Here is a 27,096-nt window from a genome sequence, read left to right on the forward strand (position 1 = left end):
GACGGTCTGAATCAGACTCCTCTCAGAATGCTGAGTTTCCGGTTTGTACCGGAACTCCGGAACTGAGGACAAACTTTAAAAATAAGACACGATTTCCGGTGCAATTTGCAACACTGGAAAGAAATGGCGCCTAATCCTCCCGCACAATCCGTTACGTTTAGGAACTGATAATTCTTATCTTAAGTTGAAGTTTTAGGATTACATCAAGCTGAAGTTGATTCTTACGTTGAATATTTAAATAATTTAACTTACTGAATCAAAATTTTCTCGGTTTTTCGGTGTTCTCCTGACATTATGACCAAGTTAGAGCACGAATTTGAAATCATAACCTCACTTTCCGTCCATTGATTGTTTTTGTTCTGATGGCGGGCAAATCGCGATGTTTAATCGTTTCCTAATAATTTTGTTGTGTTTGTGATATTGTAAGTTTAATTTCCACCAAAAATGTATATCAAATCCATGATAATCGAGGGATTCAAATCCTATGGGTCCAGAACTGAAATCCACGGTTTTGACAAAGAATTCAATGCTATCACTGGTTTGAACGGGAGTGGAAAGTCAAACATTCTGGATGCAATTTGTTTTGTTCTTGGAATCTCAAATTTGTCACAGGTAAATTTGTTCTTCACTAGATAATTTAAATTCTGCAGTCATTCATTAGTTAATTTTATCCTTGTCCCCTCTGCAGTCTGTAAGTCTTAATTGAACATCATGTTTCTTAGTACGTTTACTACGCACGTTTCATGCTGGGTTTTATGACAGTTTCTTACTTTCATCTCCGCTATTCATCAAAATCGGAGCTGTCTCACATGTGTATTCCACATTCCTTATGGGTATTTTTAGTTTGCGCAAGTAATCGTAAGATTAGCCAAGGAAAGTCCGTCATACTCTTCAGTTGTATATGAGTTTGTGATGTGGATGGTAAACAAAGTGGCATTCCGAACTCAGGTTGTTGTGTATGCTGGAATCACATGCTGAATGTGGAAGTCAACAGTAACAGCTCAACATCCAAAATGTCGTAAATTTGAGTTATTTCCATTCAGATTTGTATCAAATCTACTTGAATAATTGAGTAAAACTGATAACTGCTGAGCTCCGATCCTTACTGGTGTCCTTGCATTAAAGAAGTTGTTTACTTTAGACTGTCATGAATAAAAGACCGTTTCTGTTGTAGGTTCGAGCTGGATCTCTTCAGGAGCTTGTCTACAAAAGCGGACAAGCTGGTATCACCAAAGCAAGCGTGACAATAGTGTTCGATAATCGTGATGAAAAGAAAAGTCCGCTTGGATATGAAAGATATGAAGAAATCACCGTCACCCGTCAGGTATTTTTAAATGACTTGATTTCTGTACTAGTTGAACCAAGGAAGTTGTTCTCCTAAAGGTGCGCCAAGAAACAAGACCCGTGTTCTTTTTTTCCCTCATTAAACTCAGGATCATCACAGGCAGGAAATGCAGGGAAAATCTGGAAATGTCAAGGAATTTTCAAGTCAAGGAGAACCTGGAATTAAATGTCAGGGAAAAATTGTTCAATCATCTTCATTTGTTTTCCAGACTAGGTTTGACTTTTCAAACAACATATTTTGCAAGAAAACTGTTTCAAATTATGCCTTTTTTACCCTCCGACGCGACCTCACTTGCCATGGAATTCGACCAAAATATTCCATGGCAATCTGCAGAATGTCAGGGAATTTCATTACCTATATCTGTGGCAACTCCATGAACCACAGTAGTTAAGACATACAAATCTTAGTTCATAATCTTGATAGCGGAAATAGAAGATGTTCTAACTCTGACAACTGTGGCTTTGTCATGTTATCACAAAATGTTTTGTTCTTATAACATTGTCACGTCAAAAATTATAGAAGAACAAAGAGTTTTGGTAGTTATACCTTATCTGTTTTAGAAGTAAGAATAACCATAAGCACACCCAGGATGACAAGTGTCAGAATAAAACCATATTTCATGAGATAGTTAGGGATTTTTATCAGGTAGAAAACTTGAAATTGAGATGCCGTGCAAAGAATGTGAAGTCATTTATTTACACCTATACTAACAGAATTTTTCATTTTTCGGCGTGTTGGAATGGAAGGATGTTTTCTATTCCAGAAAATATTGGCTTTCTTTAGTAATTAGAATTAAAAGTGTATGAATCAATTTTTTTTAAAATTTTATTTAATATTTTTATGAATTTCTTTTGAAATATATCATACAATTTCTTAAATTAAGGAAATGGCGAGCAATTGTAATGTTAATATAAATGATGTTCAAGGAGTTTTATTTTAGAGACTTATTTTGCCCTATAGGACCATACTTACATAGCGATGGCTCAAGTGGGAAACCTTGTACTTAGGTATCTCCATTGTGATGTTTCGAAATTTCTTCTCTTAATTTTTTTTTTAAGAGGTTAAGCCAACTTTTAAAAAAAAAAAAATTTACAGAATATTCTGCTAAAATAGAACAAAAATCAAGGAAGTTTTAAAAAAATTAAATGGAGCAGTTTTCGAAGAAAAAATAAAATATGACAGGATGTCTGCAACATGGCAAATGGAGATATGTGGATTTGCTCTTTTGCCATCAATATTTTTTTAAATCTGTGCTGATTCCAACATTCCCAGAGCACAAACTTTGTCATTGATCTTTATGAAGTGCAGTTAAAATTGATGAATTTTATCTTCCAGACGGTCATCGCTGGTAAAAACAGGTACCTGATCAATGGGTCCACAGTGCAAAACAAACGAGTGACAGATCTTTTCAACTCAGTGCAACTCAATGTCAACAACCCCCACTTCCTTATCATGCAGGGGCGTATTACCAAAGTCCTCAACATGAAACCACCAGAGATCTTGTCCATGATCGAAGAAGCTGCAGGAACGCGTATGTATGAAACGAAGAAACAGGCAGCGCAAAAAACCATAGAGAAGAAGGATGCTAAGTTGCAGGAACTAAATGCTGTAAGTTATGGAAAAGTATCTAACCACCACCTAAATTTTGATATTATGTATTTGATATAATTTTACTCACCACTTCTTGACCATGATGAGCTAAAAACTGGAGCAAATAACTTGTTTTACCATGAAATCGGGTAAAAGGTTTTCTAAGAGGCTAAAATGCTGAATGCCAGCAACTGTAAATGGCTGACGCTTTAAAATATTTTGCACCCCTAATTCCAATGTTTCCGATTGCTCCAAAATACAACTAGATTTTTATCAGAAACAGCCGGCTCCATCAAAACTGTGTGAGCTCAGAGTCCAAATTTTGTTGCCCCGTTTGTCTGTTCATTACATTGCTTGGCCCATACAGCAATTGCTTATGGCAAGAGCTCATCTCATTTTTACCAGTTCAGGAATCTCCGATAGCTCCTGGTAAGGGTCTTCTCATCATTATTGCTTTTTAATAAAACCTTTTAAGAGCTCACCGGAAACCAAAAGGTCACCCTTATTCTTGGATCAGCCAGAGCTACAGAGGTTGAAGCGCTTTGTAAATGACTATATTTTGTTTTAAGTTCTTCTCGGTAATCCAACTTTCAATTTTTCAATTTGACAGCTCGTAAATGAAGAAATAGCACCAAAATTGGACAGGTTGAAACATGAAAGAGGACAATATCTGGAACTTCAAAAAGTCCAACGAGAACTGGAGCATGTGACCAAAATTTGTATAGCGTATAAGTATTTATGTCTAGAGGTGAGTTTGATATTTTATGAAGCCTTCTTTTGTGTGTTTTATCGGTCTATGACCCTTTCTTTACTACTTTCAGGTCAAAAATAGGGCCTTTTTAATTTATAACAGCAGTAGTAAAATCCCTCGAGGCAAGCCTTAAACAGCTGGCAAAGGGTGCTTTTGAGCTCATGTTTAAGGAGTGGCAAAAGCGTTGAAAAAATGTATTGCACTGTAAGGCGAATAAATTGAGAGTTCAAAAGTGAAAATTGACTAAATTTTGTAAAATGATAGATAAATTTTTTTTGCCCAATTTTTTTAAATTTCCAACATTACATGAATCAGTACTTTTAAAAAGGGCAGAAGTCCTATTTTTCAAAATCCTTTTCTTGTATTTTTGATGCTCTTTTTATGTGACATTTGCGTTCCAAAAAGCGGACTACCTATGCTTTCTCGGATAATATGGTAAAGACAACCTGAGAGTTCCAAAATGCAAAAAAAAGAAAAATGGTTTTAAATAATCAACTTCCGATCCTTATAAAAGTACTGACTCACTTATTAAAGACCCCTTGTATTAAGGTATTGATTTATATTTTTGAAGGGAAATACTTCGTTTTAGCCTTATTTTAGGCTTTGATTGTTTTGTTAAAAGTGAGGATTTCCAAGTATTGAAAGCTAGTTTTTAAGCTAGACTATGATTTGATATTACAGTCGTATTTCGTATTATCACGGTGACAGGTGTTGGTATTTTTCTCAAAGGAAAAATTATCCTGCAGTCCTCAGTAAAAATGTCCAGTTGCCTCTAAATTCCTATCTTCAGAATACTTGCCTGTTACACAAGCACCAACTGAATGAGCTCTCATGAATTTTTCCAATTTTTTCATGGTACTTCACTAAAAATGTTCCATGGCGAAGTGTTTAAATCTCAGTAAGAATTTTCCATTGCTAAAACAATCAAACAACCAATTGGCTTGCTTAATCAAATATTTTATGAATTCCAAGCAGGGAAATTTTTGTTTTAGACTTTGAGATTGCGCAGTCTGATTCCAAAATACGTATGAGCAATTGTGACTTGGAAGATTATGTTTTGGTCCCAATGGTTCGATTCACTCTGTAATTGATTATGTTGTTCTTAGTTTTGAGAGTTATTCTGAGTTTTCAAAGAATTCTCTATTGTATTTTTCAGGATACCAGTTCAAAAGCACAGGAACGCTTAGAAGAAGTAGTGACAAAAATACAAAGCAATAAAGAACAGAAGGAGTCTGGTAATGCTCAAATCAAAGAGTTAGAAAATCAAATTGAAGAAATGCAGAGGCGGAAGTCTGCGGTAATCAACTCAGTCTCAATCTCTATCAATACTCAATCTTTCTGCTTATCCATGTACTGCTGTGTCTTATCCTCTTGATTTAAAATGTTCATACTCAAAACAGCCTTCATGAAGTAATTCTAGGTCTAAATTCAGAAGAATTTTCAAAGTAACTAGGAGTTCTATTGAATCCAAGTAATTTAAAGAAAAAAATGGAATTGAAAAAAAATTTAAACAAAAAATATCTCATCAAAATTTCATGTAGAATACATTTTGTTCAACGGAAATCACTGGAAATAACTCCCAACCAAGAAAGTAACGTTTTTCGATGCATCAATCCAAACTTTCTTCCCATAGAAAAAACAATAATCCATTTGATTTAATTAGATTGTTTACTCTGGTCAGGTTTGCTCACGTTATTTCAGGGCAAACATGATTATCAACATGTAAGTAGAACTGCTTGCTGCTGCGAGAACTTTGAAAAAACATGTCCTATGATATTCCCATTTGAATTTCCACTTTTTATCCCATGATGCCACAACATCTCGGAAAACAAACGTACTTATGATGTAAAATCTTGTCATCGTTGACCAATTTTACCACAACACCTTGGTTAAATACTAGTATGTTTATGAGTATGCGTGAGTATGTGTATGTTTATGTCAAGTCACAAGTGCTAACAAATTGAGTTGGAATGTTTAACTTACTTTTTCAGGAAAGTGATGGTCAACTAGAAGAAAGAGAGAAAGAACTGAAAGATGCTGAGAAAATCGAGGCCACTGCTGCTGTAAAACTAAAAAGTGCCAAAGACAACATCTCTGCTGAAGAGAAGCGTTGTAAACAAATTGAAAAAAGTATTCATGAGGTATTGAAGTAACACAATTTTCATTTCATTGATCCAAATATACGGACTCCTTATAACAACTCTGAATATTAAAAATATCTCATCTCTTTCTATGTTCTGCAAAATTTTTCATTCTTAGAAAAAACAGATAGAATAATATAATGTGCCGAGTGAAATTAGAAAAAATTGGGAAGTTCTGTCAGGGGACAGGGAGAAAATAACCTTTTTTGCGCTTGTATTCAGGTATGTTGGCGCATCTCTTTCAGGTAACCAAATTTTTTGGTCCACCGTCTTTCTGATGCATTTGGTTCCTGACCTTCCATTTATATTTGCTGGACGAATCCACTATAACTACAAAGTTTCCGTCAAAAAAATTAATTGGATTATGAATAAACTTTTACCATGGAACTAATCTTTGGTTCATATCCTAATTTATCGTATTTTGTAAATGGTCATAGGCCTGTTGAATTCTTGAATATATGACGATGCCCTATTAAAAAATGTTTTTCCCAATTGCAACGTCTAAAATTCTCTGATGATGTTAGCTCATTAAGAGAGATCCAACCAAAATTCCTCTCTGAAATTTTTCATGAAAATATAAATTTTAATAAGTGAAGAAAATACAAATAGTACTAAAAATTGTAAAAAACTATTAGTTTTCGTCGTAAAAAAATGGGATATGAGCGGAGGTTTGCAAAATCGCGATCAAAGAGGCACATGCTTTACTTGTGCAATTCATAAGCAATTAGCGTAAATGTAAATTTTTTTTCCGAGTAACTTATCAGTATCAAATTTTGTCAATTAGAAGCAAACTTAAAGTGAAGTTCGGCAAGTTCAGCAAGACTACTGTCTGACAGATTATCAAGCAAGCGGTATACGTAACCTAAGTTTCTTAGATTTTTTGTTTCTGTTTGATTCCTTTTTTGTCGATTCATCCTACGATTGAATTAAGGACGCCTCAGTCTTGAAAATTTTGCTGATGTGTTTACATTTCAGGATGAGAAAGCGCTGGGGGTTAAGGAGGGAGAGCTGGGGAAAATCCAAGACAATTACAACACCATGAAGACGGAGGAAGAGGAAGATAATGCGGCGCTCGCTGCTGCACAGAAAAAATTCCAAGCGGTCAGCTCGGGTCTCATGGCTTCAGATTCAGGAGGGGATGCTACTCTTCAAGATCAACTGATGGGTGCGTACCCTCATTTCTTATCAGGGATGCCAGTATTTGATTAAAAATAATGTCCGCATTTTATTTTAATTTTTTTTTAAATAAAAGCAATATAAGCAGTTTAGCTGATATCTTTTTTTAGGGCCCAAGTGCTAAAATCCAAGTTTCCAGGAAAATGGGCGCAACCATGCCGTACGGGGTGTGCTCAGTCTTTCTAGCCCAACAAATGATGAGTATTGTCGAAACTAGGCTCTGAAGATTGAATGCACGCCAAATGGCATACATTTTGCTGCTTGCTTTGAGACTTGGATTCTGGCGTTTAGGCCGATAAGAAAAATATCCTTTCAATTTTGTTTCTGGCAGAAATATATCAATTTTCTAAGCAGATCTTTCTAAATCATTCAAACTCAGTGGCTAACAATGTATGAAATTAACGGCATTGCTGGCATCATCTTTTCGGTTTCACATACTTGCTTGATTTTTTTCTATGGATTTCAACTCATGAAATGAAAAATTAGTCAAATTTCAGTTGACATGAAGGAATCAATTTGACTTTTCAAATGATAAGAATACAGTGAAAGCTCGCTCAGTTGAACTACGGCTGAGAAGAAATGCCGTTCAAGTCGAATTTTTTTTAGGCCCCTAGATATGTCCATGAGGCGCTATGTTAAAAACTTCAAGTGACACAAATTCGCAGTATTTCTTTCCGAAAGGAAAGCCACTTAAGTCAAAGAAAAGTTTTCGAATAACCTGTCAAATTATAGAACTTTTTATCGCTCCCTACACAATTCGAGTTAATGAGCTTTCACTGTAGCCTCAAAAAGTTTAGAACAAAAAGCCTACTAGTTTTTGATTTCGTATGGACTCTACATAATTAATTTGATTTCCCTGAAGTCTTTAAGTTCCAGTTTGACAAATTGTATAGTTCCCTTATCGGATTTTGGATTTTTGACTAACAAAGTGATTAACTTTTGATCTATGCCATGGAATCAATTTGGTCTCTCAGATTATTTATTTATCCATCAAACAATACATTGGTAAAACTCAAAATAGAAGAACAAAAAAATTAAATGCAGTTATGCCACAGTGCAATACAACAAGGCAACGAATTAATCGATTATTTGAACAAAGTAGAATATGTTGAACTGTAAGTCCGTCACCGTGAAACTTTTGCATGATGAAACAATTCTTTTTTAGAATTGATTCTAATGATTCTTTTATATTCGTTGATTATCAATGCCCAAAAATCAATACTTGGTAGCCATCACTTTGGCTCTGTATATAATGTCCATCTCCCCTAGTAGGCTTTAATTTTTTTTCCTTATACTTTTACAGGTAATTTTTGTGGTAGAAAATTTGTTTAAGAATTTCTAGGGGGTGAAATCCTTTCTGGATTCAAACTTTAATGGTAGTCATTGTTCACTCGCTGTAATTTTTTTAATGTCTAATTTTTTTTGTGGGGAATTTTTACAGCTGCAAAACAAGAAATAACGCAAGCAGACACAGAAAGCAAGCAATGTAGTATGCAGCTAGAGCACAGCAAGAAGCAGCTGGCGGCTAGAGAAAAAGAAATCAAGAAAACGGAGAAAGACTACGCAGAAGACACAAAGCAATTGTCAGCCATGGAGAAAGAGTTAACGGCTCTTGAGGTGAAGAAGATTTCCTCATTCAAACCTGACTAAACTTAGTAGTAATTTTATTTATTTACTTATACACTCACAGAGATTTCCCAAGAAAAATTCAATTACTCATTAGAAGTGCGTATTTACTTAACACTGGGGTAACCTACAATAAAAGCAGATACTTATACTCCTAACTTCACAGTGAAACATTTGACTAATCGAAAAATTAACTATCCGCCAAAGTCATTCTGAGATTGCTACACAAGAAACCATTGGAGCTGGATACTCCATTCTCTGACCAATCACACGATTTGAAGTGCGCAAAAACGCATTTTTAAGCAAAGCATTGGAGCCATTTCTGAGGTAAATTTCTCAAAAACTTATCAATATAATCTCACTGAAACTTTGCAAATCCGACGATCAAAGCATTGAATTGCTAATCAAATCAATCAAACCTTTAAAAAAATGATAGAAGGTTTCTAATAGGTCTGGTGTCAGCAGAGATCGCAATAGTGTAGTTGCTCTTGGAAAATGCACCAAAAGTCCATGAAAGACCAGATGATGAGAGACAACATTATCTCAAAAGACATACATTTAATTTTCGATTAGATGTTTAATATGGTTTCAATTCAACGTTTTCTAATTTCTCAGGGGGAATTGAGTAAGTTTAACTATGAAGAAGGACTGATCGAGAATCTTGGAGAAAGGCAAGGCACTCTGAAGTCATCTATCCGCAAGTTGAGGCAGCAAGTTGAATCTTTCGAAAGCAAGTAAGTTGTTTTCTCTCGCAAAATTCATCTTTTGATCAGAACAAATCAACTTTTCTCTTCTAATTTGTTTGATCTCTTGGCTACAAAATATTTCTTATTCGGTTCAAAAACAGATGCAATCTTTTGTTTATTTTGGGCTGAATAATTTTGTAAGAAACTTTTTAACGGAATGATCGCCTGACCCAATGTAGTGAGGAAGGACAGTTTTTAAATGAAGTTCATTTTCTAATACCTTCTAATTTTAAATGACTGGTTTTCTTTTTTTTTCATGTTTGCCTTCTGATTTGTCTCCATTTTGGATCCCCTATTGTATTTTAGGAGGAAAACGCCACAAAATCTTCTTCAATAACCACAGCGTAAACTAATGTAACTAAATAAGTATCTAAGTAACTAATGTAATGTATTTCATAATGTAATGTAACTAAAATAAGGAAACTTCTTTCTTCATAGATTTTTGCCGTGCCAACTGATCCAAAGTTTGTGATGATCCCACTCTTTCTCTCTAAAATCAGCGAATATTACTACAGTTTCAATGTTAGTTTAATTTTCTTTAGTATTACATATTAATTTCTTATACTGCATCTTCTTTCAGAAATAGCAATATCATTTTCCGGTATCAGAAACCAGAGCCCAATTTCAATGATGCAGCAGTTCGAGGATATGTGTGTAAATTATTTAAAGTCAAAGATAAGAAATTCACAACAGCTTTGGAAACAGCTGCTGGTGGAAGAGTAAGTTTTTACAAATTTCATCCACACCTTCTTAAAAACTGCATTAACAGAAAGCTATTTTGGGAAGTAGTACCTTATCAGAGTTTTATATTCTTACATTCCAGGTAATTATTCATGTGGGGGGGGGGATGTGGATTTTTGGCATGAAAAAGTTTGTGATGTCAATAGTTTCAAAATCAAAGCAGGATCAGGAAAAACTGGAAAATATCAGGAATTTTGGCCGATCAGGAAAATCGGACGTTTTATCAGGAATTTTTTTTACGCGAATCTCCTCACTGGAGAAGTCTTACTGCTTTTTGCCTACTGTGCGAGAAGTTGTCGAAAAATCAGGAAAATATCAGGATTTTTCAAAATTAAAAAATACTAAACACCCTGCAAAGCTATTTTGGAAAGTGTGTTTCTCATATTTTGAGGTTTCTTTATTGTATTCTACAAGACTTAGCCTTTACGATTGAAAAAAGAACTCGGAGGAATTGTTATTCAGTATAAGAGATTGTACAGAATTTTTTTTTTTTCGAAGTTTGTTTCCAGTCTCAAAGTAGGCAGAGCTTTCTATGCAATCTTTAATTTTAATTTTTTAAATTTATTTAATATTTGGGATTCTCCAAGAACTGTCAGGCTAATAGCACTATCAAGCAGCATATATCTACATTTTATTTTACTGCCTCAGGCTTGCAAAATTTTTCTCCGGCTAAAGAAACCACAGTCATAAATTTAGGACCAATAGCTCCTTTTTTCATGTATACTTGCAATTATGATTGCAAATGATAAAAAAAAAAGTCAGGGTTTTGTGTCATTCTCATCAAGAAAAACGCCAGGAAATTTTTCCTCCTGAAGTTTATAGACATCCTTAAGGGACAGAATGTTTATTCCAATACTAATTTTTGGGAATATGCTCCCAAACTTAGCATTTTCTACTTTTAATTTTTATTTTTTCTTCACAGTTATTCAATGTGATAGTAGATAACGAAAAAATTAGTAACCTATTAATTCAAAAAGGCAGACTTCAGAAAAGGATAACATTTGTGCCACTAAATCGGATACAAGGAAATGCAATGGATAATAGGACCATTGCGTCTGCAGAACAAATCGTAAGTTGCCCAGTCTCATATGTTTATTCTAAGATAATTAGCTCATCATTCATATAGGGTTCAGATTAACAAACTGAACAAACCTTACAGAAAGAAATAACCTTTCTTTCTCGAGACAATCAGGTTTTGGTTGCTTTTTTTTTTTTTTTTTTTTTTTGTACGCAGCTTACCACATTTTTGAACAAAAGAAGCCCGTTTGAACTGTTCTAAATGAAGATAGAAGATTAAAATTTTGATCGATACTATTTGAGTTTTGCGGAGATATTTCTGTAAGATGGAGAGGTATGGCTCTATCTCAGTGCTGAAAGTAAACAGCATATGTACGCTGTATGCATCTCCAGTTAATCGGCTGAAATCCAGTTAATATTTTGTTATATGTTTCAGGATACAAAAAATTTATTAAGTTGGAGATCAAAGTAGATAGACTCTTTTTTGCAAAAACAATTCGAATCGTTTAATATTACTGAATCGCACTATGTCTTTTGCTGTGTGATTACAGGCAGGCAAAGGTCGCGTGTTTCCAGCGCTTTCGCTCATTGATTACGAGCCTCAATACAAAGCGGCTATGCAGTGGCTGTTCGGTCAAGTGTTTGTCTGTGCAGATAACAAAGCTGCAAATATCGTCTGTTACGACAATAGGATTAAGAAAAAGTGTGTTACGCTTGATGGTGATGTCTACAATCCATCTGGTGTTATCTCTGGAGGTAAGGTAGTTTCTTTTGGTTTGACATCAGTGCATATCATTTTATTTTAGCCAATTCCTATAACAAGTTACACTCATCATAGTTGCTTCAAAAAAATCCGAGATTAAATGATGAATGAATCTAAGACCTTAATTCATGCGATTTACCATTACTTTTTGATCAGCACCAGGCAACAACATTACATATAACAGATATGACCAACCTAAAACGTTTTCCCACAGTAGTTTTTTTGGTTTTTAAGATAATTTGGTTCTATATGCTTATTGACAGGAAGTGCTTCTACCTACTACTAAAAATGTCATACATTAACAACTCCACTAATTTGGTTCTGTTGCAACTGATATCTAAGCTGAAATATTTGAAGTTTTGAAGCAAGATAATCGAATGGTTTTTTATGTACCTTTTAGATGAACTTTTAAAAATGCTGAGATTTTCTTGATCTGAAACATTTGCCGCCCCTAGCATTGAATTTTTCCTCAAAATTTGGAGTAGAGTTGCTTGTAGTTTAAACAAATTAGAAAGTTTCTCCTTCTGCAGAAATGTTAATAAAAAAAATTTGAATCTTCGATCTCTAAATCACATTTTGTACCTCCTCTTCTATTATACCAGCATGATTTTTAATTCTTGAGAATTCATACTTTAAAAAATAGGGAAATTCCTGAGGTGGAACAGAAAAGTACTTAATTTTGTAAAGATTTTTGACGGATAAGCTGCTGCTTATATCTATATTTTTATCAAAAGTAATTAATTGATTCCCACGGGTTGGGGGCGTTACCTAGTGGGCGCGTCAGCAGGTGGCGGATAGCTGGATTCCCTATGTAGGTAGTGCCGTCGTGTAATACTTGTGTAGGGTAGCCTTGAATATATTGAATAAAAGGTCGCGGACCAAACGCTCCAAGCCCCAAATACCCAGCGTGTTAAGCGACCCGTGCGTTGGGAGTATGGCACCAGGGGCAAATGGTGCCTTAACGGAGCCCTGGGATACCGGGCGACCTCCCAGCGTATGTAGCCTTACCCTGGTAAGAGGCTCTGCTAGGGTGGACCACACCACTTCCTCACATCTCGTGGGACTCATATGGATAAAATTCACTCTGAAACACCACAAAACCAGAACATCTCAGGGGAGAGTCGACCAGACTCAGACCTAGAGATGGTACTTCAGGGGAAGGAGGAGAAGCAACACACTGCTACATCCTCAGAACTCCGCACAGGCGGGGGGCATGAAAATGCCGCACTGCAAGAATCCGAGGTGATGGAAGTCTCCTCTGAGACGGAGGAGAGGCTTTTGGGAGAACCGAAAGACTCAGCAACCTCAGAGGAAACTACCGGGGTGGCGGAAGCCAGAACCGGAGAGACCGAGCCAAAGGACAAAACGAAGAAGAGGAAACTTTCTGGAGCCCAAATTAAAAAGCGAAGAAGGGAAAGAAAACTGAGGGAGGAGCAGGAGAAGGCAGCGGAGGGGAAGTCAGCAATGACAACCAACCCGCAGACTTCAGCCGGCACCCCCACAGCTACCACCGGGGAGCAGGAAAAGGGAAAACCCCCCTCTAAACCTGCAAACTCGAATAAGAAATCTGGAGCGGCAAAGCGGAAACAGAAAAAAGCTGGTTCCTCGCAGCCGCAAACAGATAGGTTAAGGGAGCTGCAGCTGAAAGGCCAAACCTCCAAGAGAGGGAGATCGGACAGCAGCACACCGGACTCCGCCAAGAACACTGTGCCAAACAAACGCTGGAAAGACCAACCAGGACCTTCGTTCTCTGGCGTAGTCACCAGCATTAAAATGGCAGTGGTACCGAAGGACTATCCAAAGAGCAGGCTCAGCGAAAAAGAAATGGAGCTGGTACAGCAGGCTCTTCTAGCAAGGATAGAACCAGACTCAGAAAGTAAGCCACAATTTCAGGGAACCAAATTCGAGCAGGGAGCACTGATGCTGTACTGCAGAAACTTGGTTACCAAAATTTGGCTGCAGGATAAGACGGCTACTCTGGTACCCTGGGAAGGGGCAGAGCTGAAGGCGGTCCTTGCAAAGGACCTCATCGTAAGCTGCAGGGTCATCTTCGAAGCACCAGCAGAGTTGAAGAAGGCAAAGCCGTCCGAGATCTTGGAAAAGATCGAGGGACAGAACGGTGGACTTCTTACCAAAGACTGGAAAGTTATACACTCAAAGGAGACCACGAAAGGTCAAACTTTGGTGTGCGTAGTGGACATGGCTTCGTTGGCAGTCCTGGAGGCGAGGAAGATGGTTATCTACATCGGATTCAACTCAGTGAGGCTAACGAACTTGGACAAAAAGAAAGCAGGGCATGAAGATCGTGCAGATCAATCTGCATAAAAGCAAGGCTGCGACAGCAAACCTTGTGAAAAACTTCCTCACTAAGAAACTGGACATTGCACTCATCCAGGAACCCTGGACCATCAAAGGGAAACCTGCAGGATTCGGTGGGGCTGGCGCTGACTTAGTCTATGACTTGTCAGGGGAAAACAGACCCAGAACCTGCATATTAGTGAGGAAGGGAATAAACTCTATGCCGCTAAGAAACCTCATAACTGCAGATCTAACAGCGGTGAAGGTGAATGTAAAAAGAGAAGGGGAGGACAGGGCGAGGGAGTTTATACTTGCATCGTCCTACCTCCCCTACGAATTAGAACCACCAACAGCGGAACTTCAGAGGCTGGTAGACTATGCAACGAGAGGGAGGAGCAGACTGATCGTAGGAACAGACGCAAACTCCCACCACGTCGCATGGGGCAGCACAGACACAAATGGTAGAGGTAACCAACTACTTGAATTTATAAGCAGTTTTAATTTAAACGTTTTGAATTTAGGTAACGAACCAACCTTTGTGACTAGAAACAGGAGTGAGGTCATAGACATCACAATTGCATCTAGCAACGCAGAGGATTGGGTAAAAGACTGGAGGGTGGCTAAGGAGCTGGTCTCCTTGTCAGACCACCGGTATATCACCTTCAAGCTGAATGTAGAGGCCAAAAGCACATACTTCTACAGGAATCCTAGACGTACTAACTGGGACCTTTATCGAAAAGAGCTCGTCAGGAGACTAGGAGAAGTAGAATTGAGGTACGGCAACATTCAGGAGCTAAATGCAGCAGCCCTCGCCTTAGAGGGGGTCATCACATCAGCATATCACAACAGCTGTCCAGAGATCAAGAGAAGGGAACCAACACTGGAATGGTGGAGCCCTAAATTGGGCGAACTAAGACAGGAAACGAGGAAACTCTGGAATAAAGCGAGAAGAGATGGAAGTTGGGACGAATACTACACATCACTAAACGCTTACAACAGAGAGTTAAGAAGGGCGAAAAAAGAGTCCTGGCGGAAGTTCTGCGAAGAGATAGATACATACTCAGACGGAGCTAAACTCATGAGACTCTTAGCAAAAGACCCAGCGTTTAAAGGAGGCAACCTTATGAAACCAGATGGATCGCTAACGGAGACGGAGGCGGAAACACTGGAGGTGCTCCTGCAAACACACTTCCCCGAATGCGAACCGTTACAGGACGAAAACTCGAATGAGGCCAGGGAGACGCAGACCTTCGTAAGGAGGACGGGCAGACTGGACTGGCACGAGGCGAGGGAAACTGTCACGGTCAACAGACTAAAGTGGGCGGTGAAATCTTTCAAACCATACAAGGCACCTGGACCTGACGGAATACTGCCAGCACTATTACAACAGGGAGCTGAAATATTGCAACCTGCGCTTATCAGGATCCTAAGAGCCAGCCTTGCATTTGGTTACATACCTCAAGGGTGGAGGGAGGTCAGAGTGGTCTTTCTGCCCAAGCATGGCCGGAAGAACTTCGACCAGGCCAAGGCATATAGGCCTATCTGTCTTTCTTCATTCATAACTAAAACACTGGAAAGGCTAGTTGACAGAAGGATGTGTGAGGGGCTACTGAGGGTAGCACCATTGCACAGCCACCAACATGCCTACCAGATTGGGAAGTCCACGGAGACAGCACTGAATTCCCTTGTTGAGCAAATCGAACGAGCTATGAAGAGCAAGGAAGTAGCATTAGCTGTTTTTCTCGACATCGAAGGAGCGTTCGACAACACATCCATTGATGCGATATTAAACTCTGCCAGGACAAAAGGGCTGAACAACACCACATACAGATGGGTAGAGGCCCTCCTTAGAGGTCGTCATGTAAATGCAGACTTGTTTGGAGAATCGAGAAGGGTTCGCGCAACCAGGGGCTGCCCCCAAGGGGGAGTCATCTCTCCCAAATTGTGGAACCTGGTAGCAGATGAACTTCTGGTTCGTCTAAATGAGGCTGGATACTATGCGCAAGCATATGCAGATGACTTCGTTATACTGATAAGAGGAAAACACTGCAACGACCTCTCAGACCTAATGAGCGGAGCTCTCAGGATCGTGGAGGAGTGGTGCAGAGATAAGAACCTCAGGGTGAATCCTACGAAGACGACATTGGTCCCATTCACAAGGAAATACAACCTAGGTAACATCCAAGCTCCAAGCATTTTTGGAAGTGAAATTAAGGTGGCTGACACAGTCAAATATCTAGGTGTCTACCTAGATAAAAGAATGAACTGGAACCAGCACCTAGAGCACATCATAAACCGAGCAAAAAGGGCCATGAATTTGGCCAGAAGGTCGGTTGGCAAGAGGTGGGGGCTGAAACCGGCGATAACCAAATGGGTCTATACGTCGATAGTAAGACCCATCATAACATATGCAGCATGCATATGGTGGGAAAAAACGGAGCAAAAGGGAGCTCGGAACAAGCTGGACTCGCTGCAAAGACTGGCATGCTTGTACACGACAGGAGCAGTGAGAACAACTCCAACAGCGGCAATGGAGGTGATGCTAGGCCTGCCACCCCTGCACCTAGCAGTGAAGGGGGAGGCAGTAGCAGGAGCCTTTAGGCTGAAAACCAACAGCTTAGATGGCAAACTGCGGCCAAGACACCAGTCACTCTGTGAGAGTCCAAGCTTCCCTCCGGCTTTACACATGGTCTCTGATCAAATGAAAACAACGTACAACTTCGACATTCCATACAGGCTCCGCATCAGCGAAGGCGAGGGGAACCAGAAAATGGTAGACGATGCCCTGGCTGCCTCGGAAGTTAGCTACTTCACTGACGGATCTAAGTCAGGAGATAAGACAGGAGCAGCGGTGTACGGAAACAAAAACTGCAAACTGAAGGCGAGTCTCGGCAGGAGCACCACGGTGAACCAGGCGGAGCTATACGCCATAATGATGGCAGCGAATAACGCTATAGACAAAGGCTGGAGAGACAAAAGGATCACCTTTTTCTCGGACAGCCAAGCAACTCTAAAAGCGGTATCAAACTTCAAGGTCAATTCAAAATTGACCATGGAGGGCATACAGAGGCTCACAAGACTGGCCAACGACAACCACGTCACATTGGTGTGGGTTCGTGGGCACACAGGTGTGAGGGGGAACGAAACTGCTGACCGCTTAGCTAAGGAGGCATCAGAGGAAAATTACATCGGACCAGAACCAGTGTTTGGACTGACCAAAAAAGGATTCAGAACAACAGTGAGGGACTGGGTGATGGAAGAGGCGAACAAAGAGTGGCAGAATGCCGAAGGCATGAGACATTCCAAGCAAATGCTGGAAGGCTACTCAAGGAAAATGACTGCAAACCTGTTGCATCGTAGCAGGGAGCAGCTAGGTATACTGTCGGGATTACTGACAGGACACAATCTCCTGCGGAAACACATGCACAGGATGGGTATCTTCAAGGATGAACCAAAGTGTAGGCTGTGTGAGGTAGAAGAGGAAACTGCAGAGCATATCATCTTCGACTGTGAAGCTCTGGAAAAGAAAAGACAGGACATCCGAGGAGATAACTCCTGGGATGACTGTCTAGCACCTGAGTTAGTTGCGGGCACTCTCCTCCAACTTGTTGAAGGGGAGGGCTTCTGGGACTAACCAGGAACCAACAACTGGGCACAATAGATCGAGAGGTCGCAGTGCATGGGGCAACCCACCAGAAAAAGGAAAAAAAAAAAAAAAAAAAATTAATTGATTTCTACAATAGTTTTTTGAAAGATGTTTATTTCTTGGCAACAAAAAATCATTCACAGTTTGTAGGGCAATGACCAATCTTTTAAATTTTTCGAGTCAACTGTTAAAATGCAAAATTTAATTTGAAATGTAACTTACAATTTGTAAGATGTGCCATAGTTTTATCACATGCCTAAATCCCTGTCATCATCTAGGCATCCAATAATGATTATTGGTGCAGATGAATTTTTAATTTATGAGAAAATGTAATGGTTCTAGAAGCTGGAAGTCCGAAAATGTTAAACATCAAAAGCGTTGAGGTTTTAGAAAATTTAGGTTGTGGAGGCATTTTTAGAAGAATGCTAGAATAAGAAACCTCTGATCAGGTCAAATCTCTATTTCAAAATTCTCTGTCAAAACTCCTGGAACCCTTCAATTTTAAGAAAATTTGGGAAACATTTTTCAACAGATATTTTACTTTAATTTTACTTTTTCATTATGTTTTTAGGTGCTGCGGTAAAATCTGCTTCTGTTTTGTCACTTATCGAAGAAATGGGTGATGTAGAGAAACAACTCGCTGCTCAAGAGGCAGAGTTAGCAGAGGTTGAAAGGGAAATAGCACGCACCAGCAAAGTTGCTGCAAGCTATGCTGCCACGAAGCAAAAGTTTGAAAAGAGGACCCATGAGGTGGCATTGGTGAAGCAGCGATTTGCCCAGACGTCGCATCATCAGAATCGCGAAGAGGTGGACGCTCTCAAGAAGACTATCGAAGAGCTCGCTGAAAAGATGGAGGTGTGCAAGCAGCGGCAGAAGGAGGGCTCGGCCAAGGTTAAGGAGCTCACGGACAAACTCAAAAACATCAACGCCATTCGTGAGAAAGAGCTCAAAGAGGCTGAGAAAGAAATGAATCGGTTTGTTTTCTCTCGATTTTTTTACTTTCTGCCAGTAGTTATGTATACAAGGAGGCCAGTGGAAAAGCAACATTGGCTCATCTTTTAGCGGAACTGCTTTTTGCATCTAGCGTCCTTGCAAGTGATACCACTCACAATTTCAAATCTGCATCTTAATTTTTTTTTTCTTTTAACCCATTGACTTATGATTTAATTTGACCACACCGGGCCAGGAATAACGATTTAATTTGGCGAAAATCAGTAACTTTGAACACTTCAAAATAATCCAGAAATTCTTTCTCTAAGGGTGAAAATTGACGCAATAAACATTCACAATACAACGTTTGAGAAAAATGGTGAAAACTTCGAACACAATGATATTTTTATTGTGGTTTATAGCTGTCAAAGTCGCAAAAATCGCAAAATTAGCAAAAATCAGAAAATTTTGAGGTTATTTTATGTGCAAACGCACAGTAATATGAAAATACCGTAACAAAACAAGAAATTACCGTACACAATAAGTCATATGGTGGCCACACTACTCATATAAACATTGATGAGAACGCCATCTACCGGAGAATCCCCGAAATAGTGAAAACAATGGACGAACGGCTCTGAGCCGTCTTTTCAGATCTGGCCCAGAGCAGTGCAAACGGCTGGGAGCCGTCAGTTTAAGTCAATGGGTTAATCTGAAAACTAATGATTTTGCAGAAAGAAAAAAAAACTATGTCTTTTTTTGTAATTTTGAGGTCAGATTTGTATTTTGCTTTATACATTACAGCATCATTACATCGCTTTCACATGGAATTGGAAACAAGCTAAAAACAGCAGCTTACATATTTAATACTGTAGAATACGGCAAAGTGGCTAACTCATTTTCGCTGAAATTGTCAGTTGGGCGGTGTTATCCCTTAGCCCTTAACATGGGATTTTTCTAATGGAAGGTGGCTCGCCTTGATGGGTTATCACTATTTTTCACAGAAAATGTTACAAAAAAGGATCACAAATTATTGATTTTTTAATAATTGAGCTAAATAAAATCAATGTGTAGGTCTGAAAAAACCATAATGATGCATTATTTGCACGTACAAAAGATGCTGAAGAGTTTTTCGAGAAAAATCAAACTTATTGAAGTCCAAATAATAGGGAGCTGAAAAATTCCTGTAAAAAAAAAAATTATCTCAATTATAATTTTTTAACTTCAAGTAAGTTTTTTTGAGTACAATTGAAATACCTTGTAACTTCTCTATTTTGAGCATCATTAATTTCATTGATCATTTTTAATTCTGGATAGTTTTAAGGCTAGAGTCTTGCATTGAATTTTTTGTCTTGCAGCTGCACTGGTGAAGTTACTTCATCTGAATTTTTCCTTCAGAATAAATATTCTTTTTTTTCTGAAGCTTCCCAATAGGTAAACAGACCTGAATTCTTAAGTTTTTTGAAGTCTAAAACCAACCAAGTAAAAGTTTTTATCAAGGTTAAATTTCTTATGATTCATTTTCTTGCAGGCTCAAGAAAAAATGCGACGACAGTCGAAAGAAATGGAAACAAAAAGAACAAGCGTTCGATACCCTCAAGTTGGAAATTGAGGAGCTGAAAAAGAGTATCGAATCTGGGCGTGAGCAGCTGGCCACAACGCAAGCCAGCATTGCCACGATGAAAGAGGAGGTGGCAAAACTATCAGAAGTGGTTTCGGAGAAAAAGGATGCTGTCAAGGAACTCCAGGGTGTGGTTAAAGCGCTCAAGGAGTCCATCAGCAAACAAAACAAAGAGATTCAAGCCACCATTCATAAGAAAGAAAAACTTATCAAGGACATAGCCAACTGTGATCTAGAGGTGAGATTGTCGAATTATATTCCATAGATGGGAGCCAGGCTTCTTTTGTTGTAATGGTCTGAGAATTTACTTAATTTTTTTTTATTAGCTGTTTTGCAACTTGCTTTGTAATTCATTGTTTCTTGGCTAGAAATTAGAACTTCAGTAAAGGAAAGGAAGGTGAAAAAAAGAAGGGGAAAAAAAACTGAACTAATCGTACAGAGAGCATTGAAGGTCCAATTTATGAGGTCCTCTTAAAGTTGACACTTGACAGGAAAAAATAATTTGTGTCAATCCTCTTGAATTTCTTGATGTATTAAAGAATGTCTTTGACGTAAAAGTAAACATGCAAATGATAAGATGAGAAAAAAGGGGGGAAAAATAGGGAAAGATGAACAAGTTGGGGCAAAATAATTTATTCGGTCCATGAAAGAGAAGAAAGTAGAGTAGAAACTGAGATGAAGTTAAAAGAATTGAAGGAAGAAGCATTCAGTGGTAAGTGGAAGTAAGCGACGGCTCTAAGAAGTTGAAAATGCTGCTACATTGCAGCATAACTGAAATTTTCCATGTGTTTTTGTTGAGAGAAAGAGCATTTCGGCAGAAGAAATAATAGAGCCTTCAATGGTCCTCACTCTCATGGCAGCAGCTTCGATTCCTCACTTCAGTGCCTATGTTCTTCACAAGGGTGAAAGCTCTAGTTTTTCTAGAAGTTTATTCCCTTTTTAAATTCTTGTTGATGAACAGCTTCGCAGCCATCAAGACTCCAAATTGCTTCGGTACTTGCTTTCGCCAGCTTCAGGGGCAACTTTTTCGAATTAATATCAACTTTAGTGACTCAAATTCATCTCAGCCTTGCTCTCACCTAGTTTGAGGAAATCGCTTCTAGGGATTTTTTTTTTCAAAGTCGATTCCATTAGCCACAATGACTGCTTTGATTCTGGACGGCTGATCGTCAGTGACCTTTTGTTGTCACAAAAGATCTCGAAGCCCCTTAATTTTTTCGTAAGATGTTTAAATGTTTTGAAGCTTTTGAAAAACTATTGATATTGGTTTTGAGAAGCTGTCCATAGTAAAAGGAATGATTTCTTTAAATTTTTTCCAGGTGATATCACTTCAACATCAAATGGAAAAACTGAAAGCAGAAGCTAAAGATGCTGAATCGAAGCTCAAAGAAATGATAAGAAGATATGATTGGATTGAGGGTGACCGACAATACTTTGGCAAACCAAACGGTGCGCATATTTCTTTGTGGTTTTCAAATTTTTCATTTCATCTAGAACTATCAAATTGGTTTCTAGATGCTAAGCAAAAGCAAAATTATTGTAATTTTTTTATGTTTTTTCGGCAAATTTGACGCAACTGGATAAAATGTGAGAGGAATGGGATCTTAATGTCGCTTATTGGAAGACGTTGGAGGAGGAAGTTAGACAAAATTTGGAAACTTTGAAAACTGATATCTTTGTAAATTTGAAAAAAAAGTTTAAAAGTGGTTTAATTGGTTTTTTCGTAAAATTTCCTCTCAGGAACATCCCCTGGAATTGCAATTGTGACAAAGTACCCATCAAAATCTGAAATTTCAGTAAAAAAATTTATATATAACCTCCTCTAATAGCTCGCTCCGCTCTGCTTCAGCTCAGTAACAACCCAACCGGAGGGTAAAAATTGGAGTATTTTGAATTAAGTTCTTTTAAGGAAATCAGGGGTCCAGAAAGTTCATTGCTGTCCTTTTTTTTGTGGCAGTCCTCACAATTTTTGCCACTGCCTTCTTATTACTGTCAAGATGAGCTTACCTTCCTTACACATTTTCTAATACAGCTCTCACACCGCTGTCCATGTAAGACTACACCCTTCTCTATTTTCTTCGTGCTAAAGAGTGGGTTACACAGTTCCCTTGGCACAAAGTTATGTGCTCAGTAGTTTTCTTTGTAGAAAATAATGCGTTTAATGGTTCCCTTGGAAAATGCCTTCACATTTTTTTCCCTTTTCAACCGTACATCAATCCATTGTTTGTTGTTCTAACTAATCTTATTTTCTGTTTGATGTAGGTATTTACGATTTCGAGGAAAACGACCCAAAGGAAGCGAGCAAACGCGTGGCAAAACTGCAAGAGACCAAAGAAAAGCTAAGCAGGACTGTGAACACGCGTGCGATGAACCTCCTCGGCAAAGAAGAGGAGCAATACAATGAGATGATGCGGAAAAAGCGGATCGTTGAAAATGATAAAAGGAAAATCGAGGATGTGATCAAGGAGCTTGATGAAAAGAAGAGAGCCGCGCTCAAGGTTGCCTGGGAGCAGGTCAACAAAGATTTTGGCTCGATATTTAGCACTCTGTTGCCCGGAACACAAGCCATGCTCAAACCGCCCGATGGAAAAACGCTTCTGGATGGTTTGGAGGTTAGTCACTGCGGCTTTTAACTTAATTAATTTTACTCATCTATTCAATAAAATATCAAAAACCAAAGTGCAAATTCATGTATCTCCATTTGCGATGTTGCAGACTTCCTGTCATCCTTTATTTTTTCTGTGGAAAAATTGTCAATGTAATTTCTTGATTTTTCCCCTTTGATAGCAAAATATTCTGTTTAATTTTAAGTTATCAATCTGGCTTGTTTCCCCTCAAAAAAATATAATAGGAGTGGGAATTTTGAGACACTGCAATGGCGATACGTGACTCCGCACTTCGACTGTCGATATGATGTATACTTAAACACAAACAAGCATAAAGGAATATGTCCCAAAACTGTTGGCATCTGTTATTTTTTACCAGGAAAATAAGCCAGTACTTCGCTGGTCAAGCTTTGAAACCCAACATAAGGAACAGAATAGTGACAGGAAGTAAAAAGATCACAATTTAACTGAGGCTGTTAAACTTTTGATAACATGACCAACACTGAATCAGGGAAAGATTTGCTTGCGGCTTATGCCATGGCATTTGTAAATTAAAAATATAGAAACACAAGGGTTGTTACTAAATTGCCTGTAAATTTTTGTCATCTTAGAGCAAAATTCCCTCAAAATTTCAAGAAGTAACAATGACTAACTTTCATCAGGGGAAGGAGAGGGGAGAAAAGACTACATATTAAAATCAGGAATGGCATGCTTATAATTTTGCAATTTAATCAGTTCTGTTTTTCTGAAAGACATTCATTTTCAGGAGATCAGGAATAGGTGAGTGAGGAAAAATTAAGAGAGGATAAAATGATCTGTCGTGTAATAAGAATTTTTTGAAAACTCTTTCCTCCTTTTAGAGGTGTGCAATCATAGTCTGCAAAGTCTTACCGTAGTTTTTGATTTTCTAAGTCTTGTAGGTTTTGCCTGACAGATTCAATAGGCATCGAACAAAAGCCCTACAGGAGATACAAACGAAATCTTATAAATTCTGATAGAGCACCTTTTATTCCCTCTAGTCTTTTATTTATAAATAGAACATAAAATATAAAAGGAACAGGGTTGTTTAGTTAAAAATCAATCTTCGGAATGTTGAGGTGATAGCTGCTAGCATTTTCCTTCTCGAAAAGGGTAAAAACGTAGAAAAACCCAGAAAAAAATGAACTGGACAGAACGATGTCAACAAAATAACTTAAATAAAACAAAAAGCAAATAGTTTAGATGGTAAAACTCCTCTGTCATCAACCAAAGAAAGAACATCCCTTTTGTTTTTTGTGCGTTTGCTGCTACGAGTTATTTTTATTAATTCATTGTATCGAAGTTGGTGGGAAAATTAAACAAAGCATACCGAGTTGGCATCTTGCCGAAAATGTGCAAATTTCCTACAAGTGATGTAAATTTCCCTGTCGCTTGTATGAGAAATCCTCTGTCTTGGTAAATATCAGCCCTCAAAATGGACATTTCTTATTGGACTTTTATTTCTGTATCAGGTGAAAATTGGGTTCGGTGGCATTTGGAAGGAAAGTTTAGGAGAGCTGTCAGGAGGTCAAAGATCTTTGGTTGCTCTGTCACTTATTCTCGCTATGCTGCTGTTCCGACCGGCACCAATTTACATTCTCGATGAAGTTGATGCCGCTCTTGATCTCTCTCACACGCAGAACATCGGACAGATGTTGAAAGCTCATTTCAAACATTCTCAAGTAAGTTTGCTCAATTTTATAAACTTTTATATCTTAACTTGAAGTCTTTCTGATTCAATCAGTTGGGGGCAAAAATCTTAACTTTGAACTGGATAGCTAGAAAGTTGGAAAACTCTTTTTTTCCATCTCTAAAATAAAACATTTATAATTTCAAGTTAGAATTAAGTTTAGGTTTTGAGTGGAAAACTTATACTTTTACGGTAAAAATAAGGCATCCAACACAGAAGCTCCTCGAACTAAATTTTCTCCAGACAATGCGATAAATTTGGCACCCCAGTGTACATTTCCCAATTGAAATTCCAAGCAGAACATGGTAAATACATCATGCATTTTCAAATTCAAACCACAAGTAAAAAATTAGTATTTTTGTGGTCATAAATGAATCCACCATCTTTAAAAAGGCAGAAGTCCAAAAACCGACTTTTTCGGGATACAGAAGAAACTGCTCAAAAGTTCCAGAAGAGGAAATAAGTCAGGTCGGGCAGGCTTTTCTATCCTTTGGACTTTTTACGTAATAGATGTTTGTAAATGCAAAAAAGTCCAAATATGCAATAGAAGTGGTTTAAAAAAAATTTGACTTCCGCACCTTTTAAAAATCTTGGATTCAAATTAGAATTCTCTGCGTATTGAAAAACCATATTAGTCAATTGGAAACTAACTTGATGGACTCTTTTGGAACCCCAAAAGATCATTCTACATTCCAATTGTCAACAACGGCATTTGTAATACTCAGGCTGAGAGGTGGTAAACCAGGAGTTCAGCCTGTCTGAAGTCTAGTGGTCTTTTTGTTCAAGTAATTACGGATCTTCAATGTTTTACTATTAATCAAATGATCAGAATTTAAAGAACCTGAGAACTGGGTCCTTTTTGCTGTTTTTGTGTGTTGCAAATGAGAGCTGTAATGCAAAAAAATTGCATGACCTGCAGCCCGATTGTTGAAATTGATAGATAAAGCTATAGACAAAGAAGACATAAAAAGTATGGAGCGATCCTTTTGATTGAAATGTGTGGTTCTTATAGACAGAGGGAAAAAATGATGGACTAACTAAAGGGTCTCTCATGGGTTGCTGTTAGTTAGTCTGTTACCTACCTCCTTTGTCCATTGCAATCCATCACTTCCACTAATAGGATCCCTTCATATCCTTTTTGTCTTCTTTGTCTAACGCTTTGTCTACCAATTTCAACAATCAGCCCGCTGAGCAATTTATGAAGGACATTTCTATGCAGTTGGGGCTCCTTATTTTAGCATAGTCTCCGATGGTCGAAAATCAGAAAATATATGTTGACCTTGCAAAAGTCGGGGAATTCTTAGGAAAAAGCTGAAAATTTTGTGAGTAGTTGGCTCAGCAACTTCAGCTAGTGCAATCCGAGTGATTGTGAACAACTTTTGTGTGTCTTTTACTTTAGTTTGAATCTCAAGAAGTGGCAATTCCATTCAAAGTTTATAAAACAGAGAGCGTAAGGAAAAGAAAAAAATCAATGTAATTGTTTTGTTCTAAGGTTAGGAAAAGTTAGGGAAAAGCAAAACAAAGTCAGGGAATCGGAAAATGAAAACAATCCAGAAATTTTCAGCTTTCATTTGCAACAGTACAAATTTTAATGTAAAAACAGCACAGAAAACAAAGATAAAAAGTTCTAATGCTTCCTTACTGACATTAGTTTTAACGAATTTCTTTTCTTCTCTTTTCCAGTTTGTTATCGTCTCATTAAAAGATGGCATGTTCAATAATGCCAATGTATTGTTCCGTACGAAATTTGTTGAGGGCATGTCAACAGTCACTCGCACAACTGCCAAGGACAATGCCCGGTAATCTTAAATGAGTTTCGCGTGTTTCCTATATTTTCTTTTTAAGTCCTTGTACAGTGATTTTTCTTTTTGTTTTCTACTGTTAAGAACCATTTTGAAAGATGATATTATTTTTTCACCTCCATGTCTGTTCTTTCTGATTTTGTAATAAATTTCTATTTTGTGAAATCCTCTCTTCTCCAATTCTTTTTCCACAATTTATTTACGGAATTCAAATCCTTTTCAATTTCATATATAGTTGCTGGAATTTCGTCTAAAAGTGGAAAAAATAAAGCATATATATGTTTGCATATGATGTTTATTTCTTTAATAAAAAACTTGAACATAACAACAAATTGAACAAAAGAGCTTGAATGAAAATGAAATTAATCAATTTCTTGACAATTCTGTGACATTTCAAAGTATTTGAACACAGAGGATTTTCTTACTTTAGATGAAGTGAAGCATGCTGTGATTTGCTCCGCAAGAGAGATAGAGCGAAATTCTTCGAAATGAAAAGAGATAGAGATATGAGGAGTCACAAGACTCCTTCCGGCCGGACAAAAAAAGTTGACATTGTGCAGCTTTGTTAAAGCTCCCTTGTGCTGTGCAT

At 37.9% G+C, this 27,096-nt stretch overlaps 2 protein-coding genes across 2 annotated transcripts; both read left to right on the forward strand.

The window, feature by feature from the left end:
* Positions 1-123: 123 nt before the first annotated feature.
* On the forward strand, positions 124-26,672 carry SMC2 (structural maintenance of chromosomes 2). The gene is made up of 18 exons (XM_019040547.2): positions 124-612; positions 1,175-1,324; positions 2,681-2,953; positions 3,546-3,683; positions 4,843-4,983; positions 5,678-5,827; positions 6,803-6,992; positions 8,445-8,620; positions 9,245-9,363; positions 9,956-10,094; positions 11,039-11,185; positions 11,685-11,889; positions 18,412-18,814; positions 20,302-20,629; positions 21,711-21,840; positions 22,654-23,003; positions 24,488-24,697; positions 26,389-26,672. Exons 1-18 carry the CDS (start codon positions 445-447, stop codon positions 26,506-26,508), a joined length of 3,537 nt encoding a protein of 1,178 aa, XP_018896092.2. The 5' UTR covers positions 124-444; the 3' UTR covers positions 26,509-26,672.
* LOC109037791 (retrovirus-related Pol polyprotein from type-1 retrotransposable element R1) lies at positions 14,415-17,917 on the forward strand. The gene has a single exon (XM_072305271.1). It carries the CDS (start codon positions 14,415-14,417, stop codon positions 17,826-17,828), a length of 3,414 nt encoding a protein of 1,137 aa, XP_072161372.1. The 3' UTR covers positions 17,829-17,917.
* Positions 26,673-27,096: the final 424 nt, after the last annotated feature.

This window comes from Bemisia tabaci, chromosome 10, assembly GCF_918797505.1.
Source record: "Bemisia tabaci chromosome 10, PGI_BMITA_v3".
Lineage (NCBI taxonomy): Eukaryota > Metazoa > Arthropoda > Insecta > Hemiptera > Aleyrodidae > Bemisia > Bemisia tabaci.

Coding starts and splice junctions, on each gene's coding strand:
- LOC109037791 (XM_072305271.1), top strand. CDS start 14,415: ATGCCGCTAAGAAACCTCATAACTGCAGATCTAACAGCGGTGAAGGTG.
- SMC2 (XM_019040547.2), top strand. CDS start 445: ATGTATATCAAATCCATGATAATCGAGGGATTCAAATCCTATGGGTCC. Junction 3,684..4,842: donor ATAAGTATTTATGTCTAGAG/GTGAGTTTGATA, acceptor TGTATTTTTCAG/GATACCAGTTCAAAAGCACA. Junction 6,993..8,444: donor TCTTCAAGATCAACTGATGG/GTGCGTACCCTC, acceptor GAATTTTTACAG/CTGCAAAACAAGAAATAACG.